The following is a 16,088-nucleotide window of genomic DNA, read 5'->3' on the forward strand; positions in this document are numbered from 1 at the left end:
TAATAACATTTTAAAGGTATGCCGTGCTCTTCAACCGACATGATTTTAATTAATCCGAAACCTGGTAATTTTGTCAGTATTAATGTACGTTCACTAGCTTCTACACATGCTTACATTCATGAATATACATTTTGTGTCTATTAATTTTTCAAAATTATTTATAGCCTACATATGTCACACACGTCTACCTGCCTTTTGATGTAAATAAAAGACGAGAGTGGTAAATGTTACGGACATATGGTCCGTACTGTACATATGGTACAGTTCAGCCTATTATTGCCTTATTTTTATTTCCACTTCCCTTTTACCCAAAGAAACGGAACTATTTGCACTGTATTTATCAATGGGAAATACATCATGCTAAAATAATCTGTCATATACTGCGGTTCACATTATCGGGTCGCTTGCAAGTCTCAGCAGCACTTTTATTTTATTAAAGTGCATTTGTCAGTACCGCACTCGTACCGACTCTTACTCTGCCTGACAGAAAGAAGAGCTCGTCGCTTACTGAAGGCGAAGCGTTTCGACCAATCAGATGAAAGGGGCGTTTCTGCGCCGCCCACGTGTGCAAATGAAATATCTAACCCATAAACCGATTGTAAACCACAAACGAAAAATGAAAAATCAAGCCAAAACCTCATTTTTCATTTTTTAAACTAAACTAAAAAACGAATAAACGAGCTGGTTTTCATTTCTCGTTATTCCATTCCAAACAGGAAATCAAATGATCAAAAAGTTTTTATTTTTATTTTTTATGTTTTATTGAACACCAAAAACGTAACAAAAACAGAATATACATCTATAATGGCATTGACAAATACAGATAAATGAGTAGGCACATGTCAGTCAAATAAATGGATAATGACAAAAGAACATTACATATATTTGAAAAAAAAAAAAAAAAAAGAACAAGAAGGGGTCTCTTCATTCCTCTTCTAAGAGATCAAGGTCTCTTATTATTCTAGCCAATTTCCGGGCCTTTTTACTTTTCATACATTGCAACGAAAGAAATTACAAATAAAGTCTCTTTTAAATACAGAAAAATAAGGTTTCGTCTTCATACATTTGCATTTATGAATAAAGAATTTGCCCAGAATCAACATTACATTAATAAAAAAATCTTTTTTTTTTCTCATCCAACAACATTCCAAACATAATATGCTTCCTAGCAAAAGTTGGCAGTGAATGAATCTTTGTCTCCAACCAGTAGCCTAAGACATATTTTCCCAAAAGGTATCTGAAAAAACACAAGAAAAAAAAGGTGATCGTTGTCTCTATGTCAACTTGACAAAAAGTACAGGCATTTTCTTCAAAATTAAACCGTTGTCTTAAAAATTCACTTGACCATTGAATATTTTAAAATGGGTTTCCTTAGCTGTAGGAGCCACTGGAAAGCTAATATACTGTGTTCGCAATTTTTTAACAAATGTCATAAGCTTGCAAAACACAGTTATTATACAGAAATGTCGGATATAATATAGAATTGAAACAAGAGCGAATAAGTTTTTGGCGAAGTTTGAAAGAAAACCGCCACCGGGTTTTTGACTCATATCACTCAATCACACATCCACACAATATTCAAATCATATGTTAAATCTTCTTATTCTGAATGACTTACCTCTTGAACTACGGCTGTCAATCAAATAATTCGTTAAATATTTGAGATTACTTGAAAAAATTACTTTTCGAACTCCTCATAGGCAGTTTGTCCGAATTGCTCAAAACTTGATATGCATCATCTAGAGACCCTCATGGCAAAAAGTTATCAAAAGATGTTGTGTGCACAAAGTAGAAACTCATCAAACCTGTGGAAATATGGAGAACATGTCATTTTGAAGAAACATGCTTAGTTGAATGAATTACTGATGCTCAGAGGGCGCACAGTAAATTCTAAACTACCAGCCATTTCAACTGAAAGATGAAGGCTGTAATACTACAGTTGTCCACTAGAGGGACCCGCAGGACAATACATCTTTTTAATCTTTCTATCAGTTTCCAGCACTGACTAATAAATACATGCTTAACATTTATTTATTTATTTTATTATGGGGCACTGGTAATATAGTTTTATATAATTAGTTTACAGAGGTATACTGCATGTGAAATTCTTATAGACCATAAAATACATTTTCACAACATATCCCAATAAAATTGAAAACATATTTGTCTTGTGTGTGTGTGTGTGTGTATTTGTGTGTAAGCATGCTTAATTGAGTTAACAATTACCTTGCTTTAGTGGAGATTACTGTTGGAAACAATCACTTTAGTTTACAAAGTAAGCCAATGGTGCCATCTGCTGGTTTGTTTTGCATTCATTTTTAGACTTTACAAAATCATTACACAATCACATTTTGTACTGAGCTCTCAGTTTGACAATTGTGCCACATTATGAGTAATGTGAAACGTGAAAATAGTGTCATACAGAGGAGACTTGCAGTAAAAATTTTGTTACCCATAATTTATTTCAAATATCTGTATCTACAACAAAATGAGTGTGTATGTGTAAGCATAAAGGTCTTAAAACGCTTGAACCTCAGTAATTGCTGCTCACATGCTCTTATTTATTTCACTGCATTCAATAACTAACTTATTCTCTCCGAATGAAAGCATTTAAACACAAGTTTGCTTTCTTTTATTTGATTGTGTACAAGCACTAATTTGCATGCTGTGCATAGAATTTCTAACATATAGAACAGTATGTTTTATTAACTACATTACAAATAAGCCTAATCTTCAATTGCAAGAAACAATCTTACTACAAACTAAAACTACAAACAAACTAAACAAACTGAGTATGTGCTCCGATTCATTGTACTGGAGGAAAGCAAGGCCTATAATGCCTATAAATGTTCTGAGATATACTGTCATTCATAATATTGCTAAAAATGCAACTTATCTAGCCAAATACAAAGGACTCTTTGGCCAGAAACATTTTCAGTAGATAAAATATGGACTACTCTCTGGCTGACAGAATATCTGTCTGATTGAAAATCAAGTGTAGAAATATGTTTAATAGATAAAATATGGACTACTCTCTGGCTGATCAAACATCTGTGTGTATGTTTAGTGTGGTAGAAATTCCCATACGCACTAGTGTGAGAATCAAATTAATCTGACATAATCTAATTTAAATTAAACTTCCGTATCTTCTAGACACCTAGTCGTCTCCCATGACGACACCTACGATATTGTCTGTGGATAATCCAAAATTATCCACAGACTCTGAGTCAGACGACGTCTCGCCCCCTATGATTTGGGAATAAAGGTCTCTAGTGTTTCACTAAACACCTATCACTTAGGAATGGAATGAAGATCTCTAGTGTTTAGCCTGCTGAGAAGTAGTAACCAGATAGACAGACAATGCCTTTGAATATATTTTAATCACGGCCGGGTGGATATCGGACCAATCCCAGAGAGAATCCCACTGGCAAAAAGATTACAGCAGTTTATATATGTTTATAAACCTTTGAGGAGGACTCATTGGGCCTCGCTAGCTAAAACATCAGGTGTAATATGTGATTATGTATAGTCATTTAAGTTTTAAGGACTCGTTGGCCAGAAGTATGTTCATGAGGTGAAAACTATTCTACTGTATGGCTGATCTATAACATCAACAATCATCTGTCAATATGTATTTGATGTTATGTTAATGTTAAAGGACTCTTTGTAAAGAAATATGTTCAATTTTTTAAATTGTCACGATCACCAGCTGGAGTGTCCTTGATAGCCACCAGAGGGCACTCCACCCCATATTATTGTCATTCCCTCACTAACTACATCTCCCAGAACTCAATGCCTGGTCTCATCATTCCTAATTGTATTCAGTTGGGTCTCATTATCAAATTGCCTCTCTTTATAAGCCTGGTTAACTCAGGCATTCATAACATAAATTATGGAATACTCTCCTATCGAACATCAGGGATAGTCTGAGTATTTGTTAGATTATTACTCTATTGTTCTGTGCCTCATCCAGTTTTACTTTCATACCCTAGCTTTTATAGCCTACATTGTCCAGCGGTGGTATAGCAACTATCCAATGAGAATATACATTACATCATATAGAATGCAAGACAAAAAAGTCCATTTGAGGAGAAATGTGTACGTGAGAGTATATATATGTTCTGGACAAATACAAATCTCCTATCTGGGCTGGTTTCCAAGAAACACAAATACATGGAAAGTACATTAAAACAGATCTGTGCTGGAACAAGAACAGCTTCTCCCTCTTGCAGCCTAGAGGGTCCAGAAAATTCCCAATACAATATCCCCCATTTGATCATATGATCAGGTGATCTCAGTGTGACTTTTCTTCAAAACACTTAAACGCTTTCCTTTACCTTCATAAACTATCAGCTTCATAAAGCATCTTCAACCTTCAATAGTGCTTAAGAATTCACAATAGACAACTATTTTGTAATCCTCCACAAAATCCTCTGTCAAAAGGCTATGGTACGTTTTTTGAGGTATTGGAATGAAACACGGTGGCGGCAGAGCTGATACGAGCGTTAAATTCACTAGCATGAAGTGGAGCGCAAACAGAGAAATGGTAGTGTTTCCGAAGATTATTACACGTCTAGAGGTGATAGAACCAGCACGATTGAAATTGTATGGGAGAATTTTCTGCCTTATCAGGTGTCAACATTATGTTGCGCTATGTTTCTTTTGTATAAAAAATATTCTTATTGTCTGATACACTAACATATGCTTATCTTTATTCTTATTACTATTAACTATAATTACCCAATAATATTGGAGATCATACAGTTTTTCCTTACAAATACATAGGCCTATTATACTCTGAGATTACAGAATATGACGGGTCAAATTCATAGCTACCGAAAATTGTGACCGCTCTTTATTTCTTCATAACTGACTGTAATGTTCAATAAAATGACTCATGTGATGTATGACCATCTCCCATTTCTATTTTATTAAGCATATAGATATTGATAAATGATCTATAGGTACAGTAAGGGTCACGGAATCTGATGGGTCAAATTCATAGAAGACTAGCCTTTTTTGGGTGAATGTGGAGCAGGTCGGGGGCTGGTGACATCATCATCTATAATTCAGTGTCTAATATTTTAAAAAACGAAGCAGCACAAACATTTTTTTTACCGGCACAAAACAGCACAAATGGCACAAACAATTTTGCGTGAATTTGGAGCATGTACGGGGCTGAGTGACCTCAGAATGACCAATAAATATTATTCTATTCTTACAGGAAACCCAGTCTTGCACGGAGGCGTTCCCCAAAGCGTCATCGATGCAGTGTGAGTTCCCTTTCGAAAGGGAACAGTTGACAACCAACGTCAAAGATTCTTTTTCTTTTTTTCTCTTTATGGTGTGCTCAACTTTCATTTAAATCAGTCACCCAATCTTGTTCTCATTTAACACAGTTCAGAAGTTATTTTAATTAGCATATACCAAAATCTTGAAATCTCTGCAATGGATCGGTTACATTTGTTATGGCATGTTGTTTTGCCATTACAATTTTTCTTTTTAAATTTCCTGTGGATATAAATAAATTCCCATTCAGGGAGGCTATAAAACATTGTTATAAAGTTGTATATCTCTCTTATGTTCCCAGGTAAAATAATTAAGTTTCACTTTCATCACACTTCCATCCTCTGCTGAAAATGAACAAATTCCTATGGTTATCATATAACATCTGCTACTTTATCTTGCACGGGCCAACAAAATCTTAAATCAATGCAACTTTTATCGGCTGGTTGCAAGTACTTCTCAGGGTCTATAATTAAATATATAAGACATTGCTTAAATCTCACTGTACTAATGCAATGTTTTTCCAAACATTTCTTCTTTCTCATGATTATTTTGTTTGGTTTCAAGGTTGCTCTGACAATATAAATGCAAAATACATGGGCCCTCTGGGATTACATTTTATGCATTTGGCAGACACTTTCATATTTTTTTGTTATCGCATGGCTAATGCCATGCTATACATGCTATAGGCTACAGGTGTGCTCTATGAGCTACAGGAATGCTTCTTCCTAATATTACTAAAATCGTTTGGCTGGTTGCTAGAGTACACTTGCTGTATGTTAGCCATGTTAAGATCTTCTGGTTGGTTACTGGGCATTCTAGGGTCTTCGAGCTAGAATTTTATGAAAAGATTTAGCAAGTTCCTAGGCCTTATCAATCTTATATATAGCTGGTTGCTAGGCATTTTAAGGGCTCTCTGACTGGTTACTAGGCATTTCTGCCTGATTGTTATTGGGTTTTATGGTTGGTTGCTTGATGTTTTTACATAGCACTGACATTTACATAGATTAATAATAAATATATATTTGTAAATAAAATTAAAAAAACATCTGTAAACGTGTGTTGTAAACACACTTTGATAGCCAATATAATGATCCACTTGATATGTACCAATAGCTGATTATAAAAAATAACATTTTGGTTACTGACATTTTAATGCATAGCTAATAACAACTATGAATTATGATCATCATCTTTGACATGAAAACAATCTCACATACAGTTTGTGCAATAAGCCTATATTTATAGTAATAATCTTGTAAATGATTACGGTGGAGAAAATAATTATTTGATCCCCTGATGATTTTGTAAGTTTGCCAACTTACAAAGAAATGAAGGGTCAATAATTTTTATGGTAGGTTTATTTTAACGGATAGACACAGAATATCAACCAAAACATCCAGACAAATATAAAGGTTATAAATTGATTTGCATTTCAGTGAGTGAAATAAGTATTTGCTCCCCAAGCAAAACATAATTTAGTACTTGGTGGAGAAACCCTTGTTGGCAAGCACAGAGGTAAGACGTTTCTTGTAGTTGGTCACCAGGTTTGCACACATCTCAGGAGGGATTTTGGTCCATTCCTCTTTACAGATCCTCTCTAAATCCTTAAGGTTTCTTGGCTGTCGCTTTGCAACTCGAAGTTTCAGCTCCCTCCAAAAATGTTCTATAGGATTAAGGTCTGGAGACTGGCTAGGCCACTCCAAGAACTTAATTTGCTTCTTCTTGAGCCACTCCTTTGTTGCCTTGGCGGTATGTTTTGGGTCATTGTCATGCTGGAAGAAATCCAGCCATCCACGACCCATCTTCAGTGTTCTGGCTGAGGGAAGGAGGTTCTTGTCCAAGATTTTACGGTCCATGGCCCTGTCCATCGACCCCTCAATACAGTGAAGTCGTCCTGTACCCTTAGCAGAGAAACAGCCCCAGAGCATAATGTGTCCACCTCTGTGCTTGACTGTAGGGATGGTGTTCTTGGGGTCATAGTCAGCATTTCTCTTCCTCCAAACACAACGAGTTGAGTTGATGCCAAAGAGCTCAATTTTGGTCTCACCTGACCACAGCACTTTCTCCCAAGCCTTCTCGGAATCATTAGATGTTCATTGGCAAACTTCAGACGGGCCTGTACATGTGCCTTCTTGAGCAGGGGGACCTTGCGGGTGCTGCAGGATTTCAATCCATTGTAGCATAGTGTTTTTCCAATGGTTTGGTTAGTGACTGTGGTCCCAACTGCCTTGAGATCATTAACAAGCTCCTCCTGTGTATCCTCTCCTCATGATCATCCTTACCCCATGAGGCGAGATCTTGCATGGAGCTCCAGACAGAGGGCGATTGATGGTTATTTTGTATTTCTTCCATTTCTAAATAATGGCACCAACAGTTGTCTCCTTCTAACCAAGCTTCTTACTGATGGTCTTGTAGCCTTGTGCAGGTCTACAATCTTGTCCCTGATGTCCTTTGACAGCTCTTTGGTCTTGCCCATGGTGGTGGAGAGGTTGTAATGGAAGATACAGATTCTGTGGACTGGTGTCTTTTATACACATAACAAGCTGAGTACTTTCTTAAAGTGACAGGACTAATCTGTGTTTCACATGGGCACATAACCAATCTGTGGAAGGCAGAATTATTGCTGGTTGGTAGGGGATCAAATACTTATTTCACTCGGTCAAATGCTTATCAATTTATAACCTTTATATGATATGTTTTTTTTCTTCTGGATTTGTTGGTTGATATTCTGTCTCTATCCGTTAAAATAAACCTACCATAAATATTATAGACCCTTCAAACTTACAAAATCATCAGGGGATCAAATAATTATTTTCCCCACTGTATATAATATAACAACTTTGTTACTCTATAAAGCAATACCAGTCTTTCCCAAAAAAATCTGGTCATAATCAAACAATAAATATTTTGACATTTGAGCCACATTTAATGCATGAATAACATTTCATTACACTTTTCAAAACAAACATTTCACAAAAGACATTTGTTAGGTTATAAATGATAAAACAATAGATAAACTAAACAAAATTTAGGAAGTATTTGGATACTTTAGTTGTCATACATTTACTAAAGGTATGTTTCACTAATGATACTAACTACACCTTAATGAATGTGACTTCACTTAGAATAAACCTAGAATGCATCTCACAGTATTCTCACAGTACTGCTAGAGCAATCAATTGTATTCGAGTCTTTCTTGTTTTCATTGCGTGAAGAGGCCAAACTTAAGTGGGTTGTGATTGAAAAAAGCCCTTCATGTTAAGTGATGGCTGACTGTAAAAATATAGTGAACCACTTTTACATACATAGTACATTGTAATGTACATCAGTTTTAGACTTAACACCTCAGAACCATATGTACTTTAAAACTAGGGATGCACCAATACCACTTTTTCCAGAACTGGGCCGATACCAATACTTACATTTTTGGTACTCGCCGATACCAAGACCTGTATTTTCATTTTTGTAATTTTGAAATATCTTAGGTAGAGAAACCAAAAGAATATGAATTATATTAATTGGTTTAATTTTGTTTAGCAAATATATATTTACTTGTTATTTTCATGCTTAATTATGCCTGTTAAAATGTATTGTACCAAGCTTCTGTTACTTTCACTGTTCATTCTATTCCTCTATCATATTTTACCTTTCATTTAATAGCACAGACAGAGTATATTTAGAGCTGCTTCAGCAGGGCTCAGTGCTAAGGATTTTTTTCTACTTGCCTGGTTGGGTCAGTGGTTCAAATGTTTAGATACCAGTGAAATAACAGGAAAAACTACGAGCCTAATTAATGTTAATTTAAAACATTATTAAAGTAAACCGTTAGTAATAAAATAAGAACAAATATAATTACAAATATAATAGAACAAGGACACAACTGAAATAAACAGTGATTTCAGGTGTTCAGGTAGGCCTAACAGTAATTTTCAGGTACAGAATTTGAATAAAGTAATCAAATGTAAAATAACACTGCACAGTCTTCACTGCATAAATTAAATATAGATTATTTTTTATTAAAGTTACAAAAGTCATTCAGTCAAGAGCAATTAGTGATTTATTTTTTGTCCTTTGTTTGATTAACATCAGTAGCAGGTTTATTAAGCTGTGCTGTCCCTTTAAGACCGAATGCATGGTTCAAATACTGTTACACAGTTTTATTTCTCAACTGTTTACGTTCAGTTAGGATATTACCAACTATGTTTACTAGAATACTCGCCAGTACGGGCAATTTTGGGTGAATTCAGTTCAAGTGCAAGAAGACTTCAAGAACTGAATTCAGTATTCAAGCACTGTCTAAATGCGGCTTACTAGGTGCGAGCTTCGGATGTTTGCACACAGTAATCTTCTTGTCCTGTAATCAGGGCCGTACCCACCATTGAGGTCCCGGAAGTGTGTAATTTTTCGAAGTGTACATAATAAAGGTTGTGAAATAATTGCCTAATATTTACTCTACTTTGGTGCTGCAATGATATTGTACATCGCCACGATAAACAACCTCATCTGAGGTGCTTCAGCAGACTAACAACACTGCTCGTTAATATCAAAATGTTTGAGATGACCAATCAAATCCAAAGTATGAGAAGAAGAGCAGGTATTGCATACTGTGCCCAGGATGAGATTTACATTATTACAATGTATTCCTATTTAACACAGATATATGTTCTTTGCTATTACAGTGGAAACTATAAGCTCAATTTAACAGCACAAGCACCTATTAAATATATTTCCATAATAGTATTATTGTTTAAATAAATATTTATATACCTCGAATGTGTTATATGTGAATGTGAATATTTCGCCAGTATCAGCACTGGGACTTTTCTTACCGTTTATATCACTCCGCTTGTCTGTGTTTGCACAATTTGCATCATTAAGCCAGTAAGGGGTGACAGGTGACTGTCTTTATGAGGGAGCAATTGAACCATTAATTGAACTGATTAGTCCAAAAACATTGATTCATTATTATGTTTAAATGTTAGCAAATGTTAAATATGTACCTTGTTTTACTTTATTTGCTATTGACATATCCAACCGAACTACAAACTTTCCAGCAATGTCTGGGAAAAGGGAAGCGCTCAATAAGCTTGCGGGTCTGTGCCGCTGAGCACTCAATCCACTCCGCGTTTCGCTTATCAGCTCATGCACACCAGTTATATAGGCGTAAATATTTTTTCCGTTTTTAAACATTTACTTCATAGACATCCTTCTCTGATATATCCATTCTGTTCTCTGTTTTCTCTGTTGTCTGTGTTTCTTTGTCACAAGTTGTATGGTATCGGAGCATTTTAATGAGTACGATAACACAAGCATAGTATCGGACCCGATACTGATACCGGTATTGTGCATCCCTGTTTAAAACCGTGTGTTGGCTGAGGAACACTGGACTGAAAAGTGAGGAATAATCTAAATATCCTTCTGTTGTTTTACATCTCACCACAATTGAACATTCTGCAGTTCCACGTCACCCAGAATCTCCAGCTGATCAATGGAGGTCAAGTCCTGCACTCTGTGCTTGTAATCCAGCAGGTGGGATCCGTTAACTGCTATCTTAAACTGATGAAGCTGACATAGGATGATCATCTGACAAGATGAAGCAAAAAAAAAAAAGAAGAAAAGTTTATTGATATACCATTTCACAAATACACAATTCTTGCTTCTGAAGACAAATAAAGTAACTCAAATGTCTGATTGAACATGCTAGAATCATGCTACATTAGAAACATGCTAGCAATGTGCTAAACCAGGGGTTCTCAACCTTTTGCAAGCTGGGCCCCCCCAAAGCTGGTTCATTGCAGTTGGGGGCCCCCCTCCTCCCCGGCGCCATCCCCACTACACCACGATAGATAGATAGATAGCCCTAGGCTAGGCTATTATTTTTAGGCCCACACTATTATTATTATTATTATTATCATCAGTAGCGGTAGCCTATTATCATTACTAGGCTATTGTTATAATTGGCAGTAGCACCAGACTTCTAATGTGAGCTTGGAGGCATTATTATTATTATTATTATTTTTTTTATTATTATAATTTTATTTATTATTATGAGTAGTAGTAGGCCTATTATCATTACTAGGCTATTGTTATATAATTATATGAGGTTACATGCTTTATTGATATTATTATTATTATTATCATCAGTAGGCCTATTATCATTATTACTAGGCTATTGCTATAATTGGGAATTGGCACCAGACCTCTGATATTAATTTATGCTTTATTATTGTTATTATTACTAGGCCTAATAGTAGGCATCATCTGCATTTTTTACAGAAGCTTGCAGGTAGGTGATGTTAATGTGAGACCTGAGCCTGCTTTTCCTTGCAAAGATCCTCAATTCTTGGCTCAATGTTTGATAAACATAGCCTCAAATCATTCTCGATTTGTGCACGATTGCGGTATTTCGTTTTGAGTGCAGTCATTTTTGAGAATCCTGCCTCACACAAATATGTCGACGCGAAAGGAAGGAGAATCTTCAAGGCAACGAAGTGGGGGAAAAGGTGGCGGTACTCTCTTTGCATGGGCAAATCTTGACATTTTTAAAGTGAAAAACAAAACTTGGAGACATTGCTGTTACAACAATTTATTGTTATCTATTTATTAACAACATAAATAAATAAATAAATGTATTTAAACATGTTTGTGTGTGCGTGGCTGCGTGCGCGTGAGCATTTCACAAAAACTAAAGGAAAGCTTTAACTGTAGCCTAAGTTATATTCTGACTAGTTTATTCGTTTATATATATATGTTGTTTATATATACATGTTATATATATATGTCGTTTTACCCCAGGGGGGCGTTTTCCCCCACTCTACCCATATATATATATATATATATATATATATATATATATATATGGGTAGAGTGGGGGAAAACGCCCCCCACCTGTTTTTCCCAAAATAACCACTAAAAGTAGTCAAGATACATTTTTACTGTTGCTATGAACTACGTTGATAACGGGGATATACAAATCTGTATGGAGAAGCTGACACCAGCGACATATTTGAAGAGAAGAGGATTACATGGTAAATGCTATAATTTTCAGATATTAGTAAACAAGTGTTTAAGAGAATATTGTTCTGCAGGATATCACAGTGATGTATGATAGATGAATAGTGAAGTCTGTAGTTTGAGATCATATGTTATTTATAAGGAATATAATTATATTTTAAAAATTAAACATTTTTTTAAAAAGTCATAGCTTGTGGGGTAAAACGCCCCCCTGGGGGCATAGTTTCTCTCTATCATAATTACTATAATAAAATATTTCTGTCTATCAAATCCTTTGTTTTACACTTAATGCAGTAACTTAATGCAGTATAACTAGGTGGTAAAATCTAAATATTTGAACAAAACATGAAAAAATTACCTCAAGTGAGCATTAACTAGCTAGCTTGCTAGCAAAGTTAGCTCACTGATGGAAGTAGTTAAATTTGGCTATTTTGGACATTGCAGAAACAAATATTAATATATATACATGTTGATACATTTACTTTTAGAGATTAAAAACTATTGTCTGTTAATTTTGCTGTTGATCTATGAAGCAAACTGGTTGGTAAGAAAGGGGGCATTTTACCCCACCGCTGGGGCAAAACGCCCCCTTTGTACAAAAATATTTTCTGTGAAAATACTAATTAATTATGAAGGCTGAGCAATTTTAATATTTGGTGAATAACTCCTGCCATAGTCACTCAAAACCGGGATGACAATTCTAGTCACATTTATGTTTTGTTTCACTGTAATATCACATTTTCCTTAAGGGGGGGCGTTTTCCCCCACTCTACCCATATACAGTGAGGAAAATAAGTATTTGAACACCCTGCTATTTTGCAAGTTCTCCCACTTAGAAATCATGGAGGGGTCTGAAATTGTCATCGTATGTGCATGTCCACTGTGAGAGACATAATCTAAAAAAAAAAATCCAGAAATCACAATGTAAATCCAGAAATCACAATCTCCAAACACGTTTAGTGGAATTATGACCAAAAATTTCTATTTTGGTCTCATCTGACCACATGACTTTCTACCATGACTCCTCTGGATCATCCAAATGGTCATTGGCAAACTTAAGACGGGCCTTGACATGTGCTGGTTTAAGCAGGGGAACCTTCCGTGCCATGCATGATTTCAAACCATGACGTCTTAGTGTATTACCAACAGTAACCTTGGAAACGGTGGTCCCAGCTCTTTTCAGGTCATTGACCAGCTCCTCCCGTGTAGTTCTGGGCTGATTTCTCACCTTTCTTAGGATCATTGAGACCCCACGAGGTGAGATCTTGCATGGAGCCCCAGTCCGAGGGAGATTGACAGTCATGTTTAGCTTCTTCCATTTTCTAATGATTGCTCCAACAGTGGACCTTTTTTCACCAAGCTGCTTGGCAATTTCCCCGTAGCCCTTTCCAACCTTGTGGAGGTGTACAATTTTGTCTCTAGTGTCTTTGGACAGCTCTTTGGTCTTGGCCATGTTAGTAGTTGGATTCTTACTGATTGTATGGGGTGGACAGGTGTCTTTATGCAGCTAACGACCTCAAACAGGTGCATCTAATTTAGGATAATAAATGGAGTGGAGGTGGACATTTTAAAGGCAGACTAACAGGTCTTTGAGGGTCAGAATTCTAGCTGATAGACAGGTGTTCAAATACTTATTTGCAGCTGTATCATACAAATAAATAGTTAAAAAATCATACATTGTGATTTCTGGATTTTTTTTTTAGATTATGTCTCTCACAGTGGACATGCACCTACGATGACAATTTCAGACCCCTAAATGATTTCCAAGTGGGAGAACTTGCAAAATAGCAGGGTGTTCAAATACTTATTTTCCTCACTGTATATATATATATATATATATATATATATATATATAAATACGACCTCACGTTTTATACGTTTGCAGCCTCTGAAACTTCCGTCCGTCATAAAAAGTAATTCGGATGGTTCGATTTTCTGCATTTTTCGCATCCGTAGCAAATATTTTGAGGGGTGTTTTTGACAATTGAGAGTCACCAAATGACGAATATGAAAAAAACGACTACGACAGTTTCGGACTCAGTCAGGGTGCAAGGACCTTAAAGGGATAGTTCACCCAAAAATGAAAATTCTGTCATCATTTACTCACCCTCATAGTAAAAATATCAGTGCTCGAATTGAGTCAAGTCTTATGGGGGGTCCCCAAGTTTTTTTGGGCGGGGGGTTAGTTTAGTCTCGCAATATACACTTTATACAAAATATACAATATATTTGATCATAATATGCATAAATATATACTATTTATTAAAAACGCTTGATAAAGAATTTTATATATATTCTTCTTTCAAATTACTTACTAAAGTAATACTGGATTTAGAGGGTGACAAAGCAGCAGACCCAAAAGGGCAACTATGGCAAATATACCAGGGCACTACATATAAGGCACTTGAAGACCCGTAAAAGCAAGTGACTTCAAAATACATTGAAATGTCTCAAAAACAGTAGAAAATAATCAGATGGCTTCCAGACTCACTGGATGGTATCACTGTCAGATTCACAGGAATAATTATTTCATAATGTCTCCGAAAGCAGTGATAAAAGAACAGCCAGTAACTTCAAAAGGATATTTATCTTCACAACTTTTATATTACTTAAACAGTAGCAAAAGAATGGAAAAATATTATCAGGCTGTAATGATGTAGATAGGTATGAACCCAGGTGTGGGAGCTTTACTCAAAGAGTGCAGGACAACTGGGCAAACAGTCTTTGGAATAGTTTATAAGTTTAAAGTAGGCATGTCCAGGAAATTCTTAAAAGTCAACTCAGCATTCATCCATAACAGACATCAAAGTAATTTCAGGAACCAGTGGGTGAAGACATAAACCAAAACTCAGGACAGGTAAGTAAGTATGAAATATACACTACCGTTCAGAAGTTGAGATCGATAAGATTTTTAAAATGTTTTTAAAAGAAGTCTCTTCTGCTCAAAGCTGCATTGATTTGATAAAAAAAAAGTAGTAATATTGTGAAATATTGTGACTGTTTTCTATGTGATTATATAGTAAAGTGTAATTTATTCCTGTGATCAAAGCTGAATTTTCAGCATCATTACTCCAGTCTTCAGTGTCACATGATCCTTCACAAATCACTCCAATATGGTGATTTGATGATCAACAAACATTTATGATCAATGTAAACAGTTCATATTTGTGTGGAAACCATCATACATTTTATTTTTCAGGATTTTTTGATGAATAGAAACAGCATTTATTTGAAACAGAATCTTTTGTTACATTATAAATGTCTTTACTGTCACTTTTGATCAATTTAATGCAACCGTACTGAATAAAAGTATTAATTTCTTTCCCAACATTTTTTTATTATAAATTCTTACTAACCGCAAGCTTTTGAATGGTATAATGCTACAAACGTTTCTATTTCATTTAAACTTTCTATTCATCAAAATAAATTATAAAAAATAAAAAACACTGTACACAACTGTTTTCAACATTGATATTAATCATAAATGTTTGTTGAGCATCAAATAATCATATTAGAATGATTTCTGAAGGATCATGTGATGAAGACTGGAGTAACAATGGTGAAAATTCAGCTTTGATCACAGAAATAAATTATATTTTATTGTATTATTTTAAATTGTAATAATATTTCATAATATTACTGTCTTTACTATATTTCGGATCAAATCAATGCAGGCTTGGTGAACCGAAGAGACTCTTGAACTTCTGAACAGTAGTGTACATCCACAGAATGATTCTAGCTTTAGATATTAAACATAAATTGTGACAAAACAGGCTGTCAGTCTG

General features: G+C 35.3%; 1 protein-coding gene across 3 annotated transcripts in view; it reads right to left on the reverse strand.

Moving 5' to 3' along the window:
• Positions 1-668: 668 nt before the first annotated feature.
• The window catches only part of lgals8b (galectin 8b), a 28,166-nt gene continuing 12,746 nt past the window's right edge, over positions 669-16,088 (reverse strand). The window contains exons 8-10 of one of the 3 annotated variants that reach the window (XR_014603963.1): positions 10,727-10,872; positions 1,619-1,805; positions 669-1,237 (exon numbers count right to left, since the gene is read on the reverse strand). Coding sequence is in view for 2 of the 3 variants with exons in the window: in XM_084096707.1 (XP_083952833.1) it covers positions 1,766-1,805; positions 10,727-10,872 (186 nt within the window). In the remaining variant the exon portion in view is untranslated. Of the gene's footprint in view, positions 1,806-10,726; positions 10,873-16,088 lie in introns of all 3 variants that reach the window. The other 2 variants (XM_084096708.1, XM_084096707.1) reach the window with 2 other exon arrangements.

Source organism: Abramis brama (assembly GCF_963993115.1).
Source record: "Abramis brama genome assembly, chromosome: 21".
In the NCBI taxonomy this organism is placed as follows: Eukaryota; Metazoa; Chordata; class Actinopteri; order Cypriniformes; family Leuciscidae; genus Abramis; species Abramis brama.